The sequence below is a fragment of the Ranitomeya imitator genome, chromosome 1 (genome assembly GCF_032444005.1).
Source record: "Ranitomeya imitator isolate aRanImi1 chromosome 1, aRanImi1.pri, whole genome shotgun sequence".
Classification (NCBI taxonomy): domain Eukaryota; kingdom Metazoa; phylum Chordata; class Amphibia; order Anura; family Dendrobatidae; genus Ranitomeya; species Ranitomeya imitator.
In genome coordinates, this window is record NC_091282.1 from 116,550,590 (window position 1) to 116,566,810 (window position 16,221).

Sequence of the window (16,221 nt, forward strand, 5' to 3'; positions counted from 1 at the left end):
TCCCTTCTGAGCCCCGACGTGTGCCCAAGCAGTGGTTTACCCCCACTCATGGGGTATCAGCGTACTCAGGAGAAACTGGACAACAACTTTTGGGGTCCAATTTCTCCTGTAACCCTTGGGAAAATAAAAAATTCTGGGCTAAATAATTATTTTTGAGGAAAGAAAACGTATTATTTTCACGGCTCTGCATTATAAACTTCTATGAAGCGCTTGGGGGTTCAAAGTGCTCACCACACATCTAGATAAGTTCCTTTCGGGGTCTAGTTTCCAAAATGGGGTCACTTGTGGGGGGTTTCTACTGTTAAGCCACATCAGGGGCTCTGCAAACGCAACGTGACGCCCACAGAGCATTCCATCAAAGTCTGCATTTCAAAACGTCACTAATTCACTTCCGAGCCTCGGCATGTGCCCAAACAGTGGTTTACCCCCACATATGGGGTATCAGCGTACTCAGGAGAAACTGGACAACAACTTTTGGAGTCCAATTTCTTCTGTAACCCTTGGGAAAATAAAAAATTCTGGGCTAAATAATTATTTTTGAGGAAAGAAAACGTATTTATTATTTTCACGGCTCTGCATTATAAACTTCTATGAAGCACTTGGGGGTTCAAAGTGCTCACCACACATCTAGATAAGTTCCTTTGGGGGTCTAGTTTCCAAAATGGGGTCACTTGTGGGGGGTTTCTACTGTTAAGCCACATCAGGGGCTCTGCAAACGCAACGTGACGCCCACAGAGCATTCCATCAAAGTCTGCATTTCAAAACGTCACTACTTCACTTCCGAGCCCCGGCATGTGCCCAAACAGTGATTTACCCCCACATATGGGGTATCAGCGTACTCAGGAGAAACTGGACAACAACTTTTGGGGTCAAATTTCTCCTGTTACCCTTGGGAAAATAAAAAATTGCAAGCTAAAAGATCATTTTTGAGAAAATAATTTTTTTTTTTATTTTCATGGCTCTGCGTTATAAACTTCTGTGAAGCACTTGGGGGTTCAAAGTCCTCACCACACATCTAGATTAGTTCCTTTGGGGGTCTAGTTTCCAAAATGGTGTCATTTCTGGGGGATCTCCAATGTTTAGGCACACAGGTGCTCTCCAAACGTGACATGGTGTCCGCTAATGATTGGAGCTAATTTTCCATTTAAAAAGCCAAATGGCGTGCCATCCCTTCCGAGCCCTGCCGTGCGCCCAAACAGTGGTTTACCCCCACATATGGGGTATCAGCGTACTCAGGACAAACTGGAAAACAATATTTGGGGTCCAATTTCTCCTATTATCCTTGGCAAAATAGGAAATTCCAGGCTAAAAAATCATTTTTGAGGAAAGAAAAAATATTTTTTATTTTCATGGCTCTGCGTTATAAACTTCTGTGAAGCACCTGGGGGTTTAAAGTGCTCAATATGCATCTAGATAAGTTCCTTGGGGGGTCTAGTTTCCAAAATGGGGTCACTTGTGGGGGAGCTCCAATGTTTAGGCACACAGGGGCTCTCGAAACGCGACATGGTGTCCGCTAACAATTGGAGCTACGGTAATTTTCCATTCAAAAAGTCAAATGGCGCGCCTTCCCTTCCGAGCCCTGCCGAGTGCCCAAACAGTGGTTTACCCCCACATATGAGGTATCGACGTACTCGGGAGAAATTGCCCAACAAATTTTATGATCCATTTTATCCTGTTGCCCATGTGAAAATGAAAAAATTGAGGCGAAAAGAATTTTTTTGTGAAAAAAAAGTACTTTTTCATTTTTACAGATCAATTTGTGAAGCACCTGAGGGTTTAAAGTGCTCACTAGGCATCTAAATAAGTTCCTTGGGGGGTCTAGTTTCCAAAATGGGGTCACTTGTGGGGGAGCGCCAATGTTTAGGCACACAGGAGCTATCCAAATGCGACATGGTGTCCGCTAACGATGGAAATAATTTTTCATTCAAAAAGTCAAATGGCGCTCCTTCCCTTCCGAGCCTTATCATGTGCCCAAACAGTGGTTTACCCCCACATGTGAGGTATTGGTATACTCAGGAGAAATTGCCCAACACATTTTAGGATCCATTTTATCCTGTTGCCCATGTGAAAATGAAAAAATTGAGGCTAAAAGAATTTTTTTGTGAAAAAAAAGTACTTTTTCATTTTTACGGATCAATTTGTGAAGCACCTGGGGGTTCAAAGTGCTCACTATGCATCTAGATAAGTTCCTTGGGGCGTCTAGTTTCCAAAATGGGGTCACTTGTGGGGGAGCTCCAATTTTTAGGCACACGGGGGCTCTCCAAACGTGACATGGTGTCCGCTAAAGAGTGGAGCCAATTTTTGATTCAAAAAGTCAAATGGCGCTCCTTCCCTTCCAAGCCCTGCCGTGCGCCCAAACAGTGGTTTACCCCCACATATGAGGTATCAGCGTACTCAGGACAAATTGGACAACAACTTTCGTGGTTCAGTTTCTCCTTTTACCATTGGGAAAATAAAAAAATTGTTGCTAAAAGATAATTTTTGTGACTAAAAAGTTAAATGTTCATTTTTTCCTTCCATGTTGCTTCTGCTGCTGTGAAGCACCTGAAGGGTTAATAAACTTCTTGAATGTGGTTTTGAGTACCTTGAGGGGTGCAGTTTTTAGAATGGTGTCACTTTTGGGTATTTACAGCCATATAGACCCCTCAAACTGACTTCAAATGTGAGGTGGTCCCTAAAACAAATGGTTTTGTAAATTTCGTTGTAAAAATGAGAAATCGCTGGTCAAATTTTAACCCTTATAACTTCCTAGCAAAAAAAAATTTTGTTTCCAAAATTGTGCTGATGTAAAGTAAACATGTGGGAAATGTTATTTATTAACTATTTTGTGTCACATATCTCTCTGGTTTAACAGAATAAAAATTCAAAATGTGAAAATTGCGAAATTTTCAAAATTTTCGCCAAATTTCCGTTTTTATCACAAATAAACGCAGAATTTATTGACCTAAATTTACCACTAACATGAAGCCCAATATGTCACGAAAAAAACAATCTCAGAACCGCTAGGATCCGTTGAAGCGTTCCTGAGTTATTACCTCATAAAGGGACACTGGTCAGAATTGCAAAAAACGGCAAGGTCTTTAAGGTCAAAATAGGCTGGGTCATGAAGGGGTTAATGATGCACTGCATCATTTTTTGCACACACCACTCTGCCTATATTACCATCAATGTCTTTACCATGATACATATCAGCACTTTGTGTAATTAGCCCTGTATATAAAGTACATCCCCTTCTACTGATTTGTTGCCATTTTTTTCCTGTGTCATATCTTAATGTAAGTTCCTTTTTATATTTAATTAAAATATTAGATTTTTTTTCAGCTGTTTTGTCTTTGTATGATATATTATTAATTTACCGTATTTTTTGGATTATAAGACTCACCGGACCATAAGACGCACACCAAATTTTGGGGTAGAAAATAGCAAAAAAAATATTTTTATAAGATGGGGGTTCGTCTTATTATCTGAATTTAAGGTATCTTACCTGAGGGCCAGTGGTAGTAGAGCGGGGTCACGGGATGCATGGTCCCTTCCTCAGAAAGCAGGCAGCGGCAGAACTGGGGCAATGCCGCAGTCCCGGGTTATCCCAGCGGTGTGATGCTGCGGGTCCGGTGTTGGCGGTGATGCATAGAAGAAGGCGTGGCATGGAGCAGGGTCCCTTCCTCAGGATGCCGGCAGCAGAAATGTGGTGATGCTGTGGCCCGGTGTCCATGGTGAACAGAGCCGAGTGCATCATTGGTTTCTCGGTGGCCATTTTCCTGAGGCCGCTCTTGCGCAGGATTGAGATCTCAGCGGCCCTTGGCTTCGGGAAAATGGCCGCCGAGATCTCAATCTACGCGCGCTCGGCCTCTGGCGGCCCATGGCTTCAGGAAGATGGCTGCAGGGAAACCAATGATGCACTCCGCATTGCTCACCACCTACACCGAGCTTCAGCATCGCCACACTTCTGCCGCCACCGGTTCCCTGAGGAAGGGACGCTGCTACACCACTGCCACAACCCCCTGGTAAGCCTGCGTTTAGACTATAAGACACCCCCCATTTTCCTCCCAAATTTTTTTGGGAAAGCGTGCATCTTATAGTCCGAAAAATATGGTATTTGCCATCACTCCTATAATTCATGTTAGAGATGAGAAAATCCGTCCAAATTTATTCAGAGTTTGGTCAGTGTGTTGGTTTTTACTATCAGAGTTTGGCCTGAGTTTCACCATTTTTTTTTGGATGAGAAAGAAAACCAAAAAATTTTCTCTATCTTATCCTATCTAGCAGTCAATGAAAAATGGACAGAACTTTGCCTAATTTTTTCATGGACCCATAGACTTGTATTGCTGATCAATATTGATTGTCTCCATGATTCTGCACAGACTTCCCACTCCACGAAAAATCACGGACATGTGAACGTCCCCATTCACTATCATACGAGTGCTATCCATCAAAAACACGAACATCACTCGTACGCAAAAAATGGAAGTCTGAATGAGCCCTTATTCTGGTACCTTTTGCAAAGTTTAATTATTTCCAGGTATTTTGGTATCTTGTACTCTGTTGATTTATGCATTATTGCCCAGGTAGTGTTCTAAATTTGTCTATTTTTAATTGAACAAAATATGAGTTTGTGATGAGCCATCTTGTATAGGTAGGTAGCCAACTTAAATGGATTTGAAAAACCCATTGATTTCAATTGCTCCTTATCTCGCTTGCACACCAGAAATGTAAAATCAATGGCTTTTTCTTGCACGGGGTTAGAGACCAAGAGTTATAGGATTCTCATAAGAGACCGCTCTTTATAGAGACCCCACGCCAGTGACGGTCCCAAATAAAAAGTGCCCTTCTCCGCATAGCTACCAAATCAGATCACAGTTGAATACATCTGCCATAGATGGCCATTTTAAAGCCGTAAGGAGAACTGACATTTGCACTCTATAAAGATTTCCATGAGAAAAAATAAATTAGAAAGACAAAAATGAAAATTGGAGAAGACCATTAACCAATACAACTCAAGCGGGCATTGAAATCTAATGTGTTGACATGGGCAACACTGTTATTCTAAAATGCCATAGCTTTACAGATTATCCAAAGATTATTAATTGATCATAGAAGCAGGACTATGAAATAATAATATCCAGAGCCCGTATCAGATTTATCAAAGCAGTCTTGTTACGTTTAGCAACCAATCAGAGTGCAGCTTTCATTTTACCAGAGCTGTTTAATGAATGAAAGCTGTGCTGTGATTGGTTGCTAAGGGCAATAGACAGTTTTTCTGTCAGACAGTTCTGATATATGGAATCTTGCTGATAGTGATAACATAATGCAGTCTCATACTGTAGGTCATTGAGGAGCTGCTCTGGCCCGAGCTAATTACACCAAGACCGTACTCAAGAATTAAACAACAAAATAGCGGCAGACAGCACTCCGTGGTATATAGTGGTGCTCGTCCTAACTCCACAGGATCCAAGTGGAGGAGTACATACCAAAATTCAGAAGTGAAGGACAGCATCCAATCCGGGTGAAAAAGAAATAAACACTTTATTGTGCCTTAAATGCGACGTTTCAACCGCATTGGGGTCTTTATCAAGCATGTATAACATTCAAAATGACGGCCTTATAAAGGAAGTGGATCACCACCACCTGAAGGATCCGCCTACAAAATTTACATACATAATAACTGGTGATCGTATTAACAATAAAAAACATATACAAAGTGAAACATACATAATTAAAATCTCATTGCATTCATAACACATGATCACATTGTTGGCAATATTGTTCGAGCACATACTAATATACACATGTCATTACTCAGGGCGGATGCTGATGCAGAGCCTGCGGTGATTCGAATACATGGGGCGTGTACCGGTCTGGATGGGCGTGCCTCTCGGCGGCTGTCGGCGTAGCTACATGTGTTTACATGTCTGGCGCTGCCGTGTGGCCGGCAGATTTGCGCAAGTTAATTGGATACACCCGGGGGTGAGTAATGGGAGCTTGTAATACTATCACCTATGTCACTATATACGATTGTGTACGATTATGTAGCACTACGGTAGTCAGCCTGGAGGGTGTTACTATGTAAGCGTTTATGGAGCTTGGATTGGCTCCGAAGCTTGGGCTCGATATGGGTTAGGGCCCTGGATTGGATTTTCACCGGAGGCATGGATTGGCTAATTAAGTATTGAGGTGTTATGGGTATAGTGATAGGCAGCTCACGCTCACAATAGCCCCCATGTGTCCTCTGATAGGCCGTCGAGTGACTTGCGAGTTTTGTTTATTTATCTTTCACCAATGACATGTGTATATTAGTATGTGCTCGAACAATATTGCCAACAATGTGATCATGTGTTATGAATGCAATGAGATTTTAATTATGTATGTTTCACTTTGTATATGTTTTTTATTGTTAATACGATCACCAGTTATTATGTATGTAAATTTTGTAGGCGGATCCTTCAGGTGGTGGTGATCCACTTCCTTTATAAGGCCGTCATTTTGAATGTTATACATGCTTGATAAAGACCCCAATGGGGTTGAAACGTCGCATTTAAGGCACAATAAAGTGTTTATTTCTTTTTCACCCGGATTGGATGCTATCCTTCACTTCTGAATTTTGGTGCGTACTCAAGAATTAGTCCTAATGCATCTTCTATCCCTCATTACAAACAGTGCGTCTGACAACACAAACATGAAATGTGATCTCCTTGTATCGCACGTAACCTCAGGGACCGCGCCACTCTCTAAGGCTACAATTATTTCACTACAAAGAGTGGCTGATAGACGCTAATTACCTGCAACTACTGTACATAAACCCAGGCTTCATTTAACTCATTAGCTCCGATCACAAATGAACAAATATAGTTTACTCTTACAGTAACAGGCTTTTAACCAGCCAATTCATGGTCTGGAAATTCTAATAATTTAGCATGCCTCAATAAAAGCCCCATACAAGAGTAATGGGAATGAATCCATTAGTCTGGTGCTTGACCTGAAGATCACACCGACTTCATTCATCAATATTTCTAAGATTTGCCAAGGTGTAGATAATTACATATATGAGTACGAATCAAATAGCTATTATCCAATAATAATTAATTCATAATTGCCAGCATGACAATTTATTGAACTTTTATGGTATTAATACTGTATATACACAGTACAGGCCAAAAGTTTGGACATACCTTCTCATTTGAAGATTTTTCTGTATTTTCATGACTATGGAAATTGTAAATTCACACTGAAGGCATCAAAACTATGAATTAACACATGTGGAATAACAAAAAAGTGTGAAACAACTGAAAATATGTCTTATATTATAGGTTCTTCAAAGTAGCCACCTTTTTGCTTTGATGACTGCTTTGCACACTCTTGGAATTCTCTTGATGAGCTTCAAGAGGTAGTCACCGGGAATGGTCTTCCAACAATCTTGAAGGAGTTCCCAGAGATGCTTAGCACTTGTTGGCCCTTTTGCCTTCACTCTGCGGTCCAGCTCGCCCCAAACCATCTCGATTGGGTTCAGGTCTGGTGACTGTGGAGGCCAGGTCATCTGGCGTAGCACCCCATCACTCTCCTTCTTGGTCAAATAGCCCTTACACAGCCTGAAGGTGTGTTTGGGGTCATTGTCCTGTTGAAAAATAAATGATAGTCCAACTAAACGCAAACCGGAAGGAATAGCATGCTGCAGCAAGATGCTGTGGTAGCCATGCTGGTTCAGCATGCCTTCAATTTTGAATAAATCCCCAACAGTGTCACCAGCAAAGCACCCCCACACTTCAAATCTCCTCCTCCATGGTTTACGGTGGGAACCAGACATACAGAGTCCATCCGTTCACCTTTTCTGCATCGCAGAAAGACACGGTGGATGGAACGAAAGATCTCAAATTTGGACTCATCAGACCAAAGCACAGATTTCTACTGGTCTAATGTCCATTCCTTGTGTTCTTTAGCCCAAACAAGTCTCTTCTGCTTGTTGCCTGTCCTTAGCGGTGGTTTCCTAGCAGCTATTTTACCATGAAGGCCTGCTGCACAAAGTCTCCTCTTAACAGTTGTTGTAGAGATGTGTCGGCTGCTAGAACTCTATCTGGCATTGACCTGGTCTCTAATCTAAGCTGCTGTTAACCTGCGATTTCTGAGGCTGGTGACTTGGATAAACTTATCTTCAGAAGCAGAAGTGACTCTTGGTTTTCCTTTCCTGGGGCAGTCCTCATGTGAGCCAGTTTCTTTGTAGCACTTGATGGTTTTTGCAACTGCACTTGGGTACACTTTCAAAGTTTTCCCAATTTTTTGGACTGACTGACCTTTATTTCTTAAAGTACCGTATTTTCCGGCGTATAAGATGACTTTTTAACCCCTAAAATCGTCTCAAAAGTCGGGGGTTGTCTTATATGCCGGGTATGGCATGTGCAGGGAGCGATCCTGGATGGTTCCCAGGGTCTGAAGGAGAAGAGACTCTCCTTCAGGCCCTGGGATCCATATTCATGTAAAAAATAAAGAATAAAAATAAAAAATATTGATATACTCACCCTCTGACGGCCCCTGGCTCTCAGCATTGCAAGCGGCAGCCTCCGTTCCTAAGAATGCATTGAGCGTAGGACCTGCGATGACGTCGCGGTCGTGTGACCGCAACGTCATTGCAGGTCCTACGCTCAATGCATTCTTAGGAACGCAGGCTGCCGCTTGCAACGCTGAGAGCCAGGGCCGTAAGAGGGTGAGTATATCCATATTTTTTATTTTTGTTCTTTATTTTTTACATGAATATGGATCCCAGGGCCTGAAGGAGAGTCTCCTCTCCTCCAGACCCTGGGAACCATACGCACCGCACACGCCGTGTAAGATGACTGGGCGTATAAGATGACCCCCGTCTTATACGGCGGGTATATCCCAAATTCCATATTTTATATGGAAAAGTTGGGGGTCGTCTTATACGCCCAGTCGTCTTATACACCAGAAAATACGGTAATGATGGCCACTTGTTTTTCTTTAATTAGCTGCTTTTTTCTTGCCATAATACAAATTCTAACAGTCTATTCAGTAGGACTATCAGCTGTGTATCCACCAGACTTCTGCACAACACATCTGATGGTCCCAACACCATTTATAAGGCAAGAAATCCCACTTATAAAACCTGACAGGGCACACCTGTGAAGTGAAAACCATTGCCGGTGACTAGCTCTTGAAGCTCATCAAGAGAATGCCAAGAGTAGATAGATAGATAGATAGATAGATAGATAGATAGATATAGTACAGACCAAAAGTTTGGACACACCTTCTCATTTAAAGATTTTTCTGTATTTTCATGACTATGAAAATTGTAGATTCACACTGAAGGCATCAAAACTATGAATTAACACATGTGGAATTATGTACTTAACAAAAAAGTGTGAAACAACTGACATTATGTCTTATATTCTAGGTTTTTCAAAGTAGCTACCTTTTGCTTTGATGACTGCTTTGCATACTCTTGGCATTCTCTTGATGAGCTTCAAGAAGTAGTCACCGAGAATGGTTTTCACTTCACAGATGTGCCCTGTCAGGTTTAATAAGTGGGATTTCTTGCCTTATAAATGGGATTGGGACCATCAGTTGTGTTGTGCAGAAGTCTGGTGGATACACAGCTGATAGTCCTACTGAATAGACTGTTAGAATTTGTATTATGGCAAGAAAAAAGCAGCTAAGTAAATAAAAACGAGTGACCATCATTACTTTAAGAAATGAAGGTCAGTCAGTCCGAAAAATTGGGAAAACTTTGAAAGTGTCCACAAGTGCAGTAGCAAAAACCATCAAGCGCTACAAATAAACTGGCTCACATGAAAACCGCCCAAGGAAAGGAAGACCAAGAGTCACTTCTGCTTCTGAGGATAAGTTTATCCGAGTCACCAGCCTCAGAAATTGCAGGTTAACAGCAGCTTAGATTAGAGACCAGGTCAATGCCACACAGAGTTCTAGCAGCATACACATCTCTACAACAACTGTTAAGAGGAGACTTTGTGCAGCAGGCATTCATGGTAAAATAGCTGCTAGGAAACCACTGCTAAGGACAGGCAACAAGCAGAAGAGACTTGTTTGGGCTAAAGAACACAAGGAATGGACATTAGACCAGTGGAAATCTGTGCTTTGGTCTGATGAGTCCAAATTTGAGATCTTTGGTTCCAACCACCATGTCTTTGTGAACGGATGGACTCTACATGCCTGGTTCCCACTATGAAGCATGGAGGAGGAGGTATGATGGTGTGGGGGTGCTTTGCTGGTGACACTGTTGGGGATTTATTCAAAATTGAAGGCATACTGAACCAGTATGGTTACCACAGCATCTTGCAGCGGCATGCTATTCCATCTGGTTTGCGTTTAGTTGGACCATCATTTATTTTTCAATGACCTGGCCTCCACAGTCACCAGACCTGAACCCAATCGAGTTGGTTTGGGTTGAGCTGGACTGTAGAGTGAAGGCAAAGAGCCAACAAGTGCTAAGGATCTCTGGGAACTCCTTCAAGATTGTTGGAAGACCATTCCCGGTGACTACCACTTGAAACTCATCAAGAGAATGCCAAGAGTGTGCAAAAAAGTCATCAAAGCAAAAGGTGGCTACTTTGAAGAACCTAGAATATAAGACATAATTTCAGTTTCACACTTTTTTGTTAAGTATATAATTCCACATGTGTCAATTCATAGTTTTGACGCCTTCAGTGTGAATGTACAATTTTCATAGTCATGAAAATACAGAAAAATCTTTAAATGAGAAGGTGTATCCAAACTTTTGGTATGTACTGTATATTTTGTGAGGGGTTCACTCAGCTGCTCCACAATTCTGGTAGTAGATCACCTGCTGGTTTATTATGGATAGCCTAAACTTTGGCAGGGTTCAGCAAAATAAACAGAGCCTTTCTGGCATAATAGTAAAACAAACAAAGACACAGTCCATAAAAGTCCTTTCCCTGCAGGATTCCCTAGCAGATAACCTGCGGATTCCTCAGCTCCTCCTGGAGCTATGTGGGAGTTCCTGGTCTCCCAAGACACAACCACAGCCTGACTCTCAGTTCCTGGTATATAAGAAACCATGTGATGATCACATAACCTTGGCATCACACAGGTCCTGTCAGAACTTTGCAGGTGGAGATACGGTGGACCTCCTCCCACCCGCTCTATGAAGGTCTACTAAAATCAGCCCATAACATAGCTTTCATTAAACCCTTTCAGCACGTACTGTGATGGAGGCAAAAGATTCTGGTTCTACATCACTTACCGCAGTATGCGCAGTGACACATATCTCCCTTCATACACTGTCAGTCTCTACGCATCCTGTGCAACTGTTTCAACCCAAGTAACAGCTACAGCCATTAAGAGGCTCTAGTGGTCACACTGGATGGACCGCTGTTCCAGTGTGCTGGGACTGGAGAATCACATGCAGAGTTATATTCTTTTTTTTCAAACATGTTATTAGTCTGCAAAGGAGATGTGCTGTAAGTTTTGCAAGATTTAATGAGCATCTGCCTCTGCTGATTACCTTACAAGTACTCGCAAATTTGATTTGGAAAAGGTCCATTGCAAACCTGCAATGTGTCAGCTTACCCTAAAGGTTGCTCTAAATAGTGGTCACTTTCAGGTATCAACCCCAAGATAACAGAGTAGTCATCCAATCAAATATTGCTTCACACAAATATTTTTCTTTATAATGCACCAGATGGAATCAAATTTTTAGCGAATACCTCTACTGGTCACATTCTGTATACTGGTTGAGACATTTGTACTTCTGAACACAACGATACAGTCTTGTAGACACTAGATTATCACCTACAAAGTCCATGGACTTATAGTCAACGAAACTCATGGTACAGATTTTTTCACTACTCGCCAAATACACAAGAACACACACTTTTATCATTAGTAAACATTTTGTACACGTCAGATACATGTTCCCAATGGTGTGAAGGATTTTATCTGATTGAATACATTGTTTGAGTAGCACTTACGGATTTATTGATATGAGAAGGGCTTATTATTAACTGAATAGTAAACTTAAGTCACAGTTGTCCACTGGTCTGGAATGTCTGGGAGACAAATATCACTTCTGCCATGCATCGCTCCTTTTGAAAAATATAGTCTCTTGCTGATGGTTGACAACATTATGGGGGCAGTGATTCTTGATTTTTTTTAGCGCCACTTTTGCTGTCATTATGAGACGGATGAATTTACAAAAGAATTTCATTTGCCATTATGAGATCTTGTGTATTTTGATTAAGGGTAGACAAACCTGAAATGCAAAGGCTCTACTTATGACCATGGAACATGGGTACACGTGTTTTTTAACACCAGGGGCTGGCGTTTTATCAACTTTTTTATGTATTCTGAGGACACTTTGGTTATTACTATGAGTAAACTGTAGTCTTTTGTTGCTGCAGGAACAGCATTATTGTCTAAATATCAAGACATTATTACTTCTACAATACCTTAGAGATCATTAACATAATGACAGAAACTTTACAAAACTTTACCTGTGTGAGCGCCTTATTATTCTACTATGAGGCAGGGCATTGTAATATGTATGGGTGCTACTTGACTACTTTTATGGGGTAAGAATTGCTGTTTGTAGACATAATAATTTGTTAGTAAGAACATACCGTACTAATTTTTGGCAATTGTAGCACTCATCTAGACAGTAGTTCATGGCCATCGGACCATTGTCCAGTAAAACTCCTCTTATCTGCCGACATCTTATGATAAGTAGGACAAGCACAATGTCATCTAAGCCTACTAATCAGAAGTAGTGCCATGGCTGCTGACAGTCATGATAGGTTCCACAGGGCTGTGGTCCAGCGGCCACAGACTACCGACGTGGATGCTGCACCAGGGACCTGGGAGTCTTGTTGCTCATCTTTACTCCCATAAATTAGCCTCCATCCTTAGTGTCTAAAAGGTCTGGCATGAAATTTCTAGGGCTATGCTATGTGACATTTAGGCATTAAAGTGAATCAGTCACCAGATGTCACTGCAAATTGCATGTATTATTAAAGAGATTTTCTAAGCTTGATGAAACTGGTGTAACTATTTTGAAAATCTAAGTCAGAATGGCTATATCTTCCTTTTTGAAAGATTCCTGTCTAATACTAAGATAAGCATCTTTGTGCTGCTCTTGCCTTTTTATTTCAAGATTATACAACTATTCTGATGTGAATTTTCAAAGTAAGTACACCAGCTCCCTTAGGTATTAGAGATCTATTTAATTGTGTTTGTAGTTTGTACTATGACATATGATGAGAGATCTGCATGAACTATGACACATTTCTATGTGTTGCACCTCCCTGAAGTTATTTCTTTGAAGCTCCGATGCAGAAAAACTCAGTGCTAAAATTCTACAACGTAAAACGTAACGTACAAAATAAAAACATAACATACTACTTACTTTTACAACGTTAAAGTAAGTAGTGCATAATATAGCACTAACAAATAAGAAGCAGTTTCAAGAAATTGCTCCACTTTGGTTTAGTAACCCAGGCCCAGAGATGCTATGTACACAGGACGACACTCACCTTCACGCTGGTGTGGCTGGTCTGTGTCTCGGCCTCTATGCAGCTGTATGGCCCAGTCTCTTTGCGCTCCTTGCGGGAGCCAGTGCGGGCTGCTGGTGGGTAGCGACTCTGGTAGGCGAGCACAGAAGGGATGTTATCAGCAGCGTCGGTTTTGATGAAGAGCCCGTGTAAGGTGGCAGCTGTTCCCTGGGAAATGGTGGTGGTCTGGTGCGGGGAGTTGGACTCATCCGAGTCCCGGCAGTAAATCACCCCGCTCTGTGATACGTGGATACTGGGAGCGCAGCCCATACCTGTGCCACGGTGCAGTGGTTGGCACTGGGGCACCTTGTATAGGGATGAGATCTTCACTAATGCTGTGGGCTGTTTATAGAATGCCACCAAAAAGAGCCATAGTGTCAATGTACATAGTGCTGCTCCGCAGATTTATCTAATTAATCATTTATCCATTTTGCAGAATGCCAGATCTATCATGTACTTGGTGCTGCCATCCAGATGCATTCATTCATTCATTCATTCATTCATTCATTCATCAGTCTATTGGGAATAATTCACAGGTACACCAAATGATAGCAGATCTATGATAATAAAAATTTCACTAAATCCAAAAAACTGCAAACACTGAAATGCGTTGCCAACCGTAATCATTGGAACCAATCACAATTGAAAAAGAAAAACTTGCAGGACTTCCTAGACTGCGCTAATAAATCACAGATCACAGTGCCATATTCTATCGCAAACCCTTGTGAGATCCCACTGCTATACTGTTGCATGTAAGCCCAAACATTGCGCCAACACGGCTGGGCTCAGCATCATCAAGGTCTATTACCCAGACAGGTGTCTCATCAGTCAGCACTGTCCTCACGCCAGTTACACAATCAGGAAAGAATGAATGAAATGATGGGGGATTCCCTCGGATGGTGATACCCTGTGTGCCAGGCTGGCATGGACAAAATGCTTTCTTCTGCTCAGCAAGCAACAGTTATCTCCAGCATGTCCCTACCTCTGCAATGCAATGACATAACAGAAGCCTGCACAGAGGATGCCTTACAATCACTGCCTTACACGCTCATACTCCTCCATTCCCAGCATCAGATCACAGCACCAAATGCATGCGACAACATTTAGCAACCATTGCCTTTACCAGCTCATCGGTGGTACCTGTGCCTCTTCAGCACTGCGGTCACATACATCCCTATTGTGCACAGCTGAGCATATAATAGATCCCTAGGCAGTGATGACAGTGGAGAATCCCTTGCTGGTGACTGCAGATCCTCTTCATGCACAGCTCTAGATCTGCCTTCTCCTGAGCCCTCCCAGCCTTGTCACTAATGCTGCTGCCTCCTCCTCTAGCTGGAAAGCAACAAGGCGTTGTCCCATTTACACATCATTTTCACCCCTTTTATCTCAGTAGTGGGTGGCAGGAGCCCCCTTCTCTGCAACCGGGAATCACGCTGTCATAGAGCCCAAGATAGAAAGATTGCAACACATGAAGCTGATGATGAACTGCTCTTCTCCCATCTACTGGAATGTACAAGAATTTCTAGAAAAATATTTAGAATTGAGAGTCCTCAGTGGTTGATACCTTTTAATGGCTAACTGAAAAGATGGTAACAAATTGCAAGCTTTCCAGACTACACAGGTCTCTTCATCAGATGATGAAGAGACCTGTGTAGTCTGGAAAGCTTGCAATTTGTTACCATCTTTTCAGTTAGCCATTAAAAGGTATCAACCACTGAGGACTCTCAATTCTAAATATTTTTCTATCTACTGGCTAACAGTACCAAGATATATATCTTTCCTGTATCATGAATTTCTAATGAGCTGTCCAGGACGGAGACAACAGGCAGAACCAATGGGATATATAGTAACTAAGGAAAGTGATGATGTCCCAGTTACATATTATGAAGATGACGGTCTATGCTACATCAATGCATACAGCAATACAGATGTATACAGTTCATGCTTACATTCTTCACCGAATGGCTGTGACGGATGCCAATCATCTACATGTTGCCCTTTTGACTCCAAAATTTGAAAAATGTAAAGATGAAGGGGCATACTAGTCACTGTTTTTCTGGAATAAAAAGAACTCATAAACACGACCATATTTTCAGTCCGAGTGATGTCGGTGAAAATAACCGGACAGAACTCAGACCAGTGTTATTCAATGGGGCAGTGAAGGTTAGCGATTCTTTACACTGACCAAATCTGCATATGGAAAAAATATTAGCGCATTCACTAGTTTATTCCGGAAATCTGATGAGACTCGCCCATGCAAGTCTACAGGTGCGCAAAAATAATCTGACGCCACACAAAGACACAGCAAAGCATCTGATTATTACAGATACATTACAATTCTGAGGCGTAGGAAACTGTAAATGATTACGGTAATAGCTGCTGCTGTAAAAAAAAAAAACGGCTTACAAAAAATATACCCTTAAAAGTTATAACTTTATTAAAGCAAGTAAAATCTAACGTAATTCCCAAGACATACTAATTGCACACGTGAAGTGTAAAAATAAGTATAAAATACATGATTAACCCCTTTACCCCCAAGGGTGGTTTGCACGTTAATGACCGGGCCAATTTTTACAATTCTGACCACTGTCAATTTATGAGGTTATAACTCTGGAACGCTTCAACGGATCCTGATGATTCTGACATTGCTTTCTCGTGACATATTGTACTTCATGATAGTGGTAAAAATTCTTTG

At 41.7% G+C, this 16,221-nt stretch overlaps 1 protein-coding gene across 2 annotated transcripts in view; it reads right to left on the minus strand.

Annotated features, from left to right (window-relative positions):
- PDE8B (phosphodiesterase 8B) overlaps window positions 1–14,824 on the minus strand; it is a 235,870-nt gene extending 221,046 nt beyond the window's left edge. Inside the window, exon 1 of one of the 2 annotated variants that reach the window (XM_069749992.1) lies at window positions 13,509–14,824. In XM_069749992.1, coding sequence (XP_069606093.1) covers window positions 13,509–13,796 — 288 coding nt within the window. In that variant the 5' untranslated portion in view covers window positions 13,797–14,824. The remainder of the gene's footprint in view (window positions 1–13,508) is intronic. The other variant, XM_069749999.1, reaches the window with a different exon arrangement.
- Window positions 14,825–16,221: the final 1,397 nt, after the last annotated feature.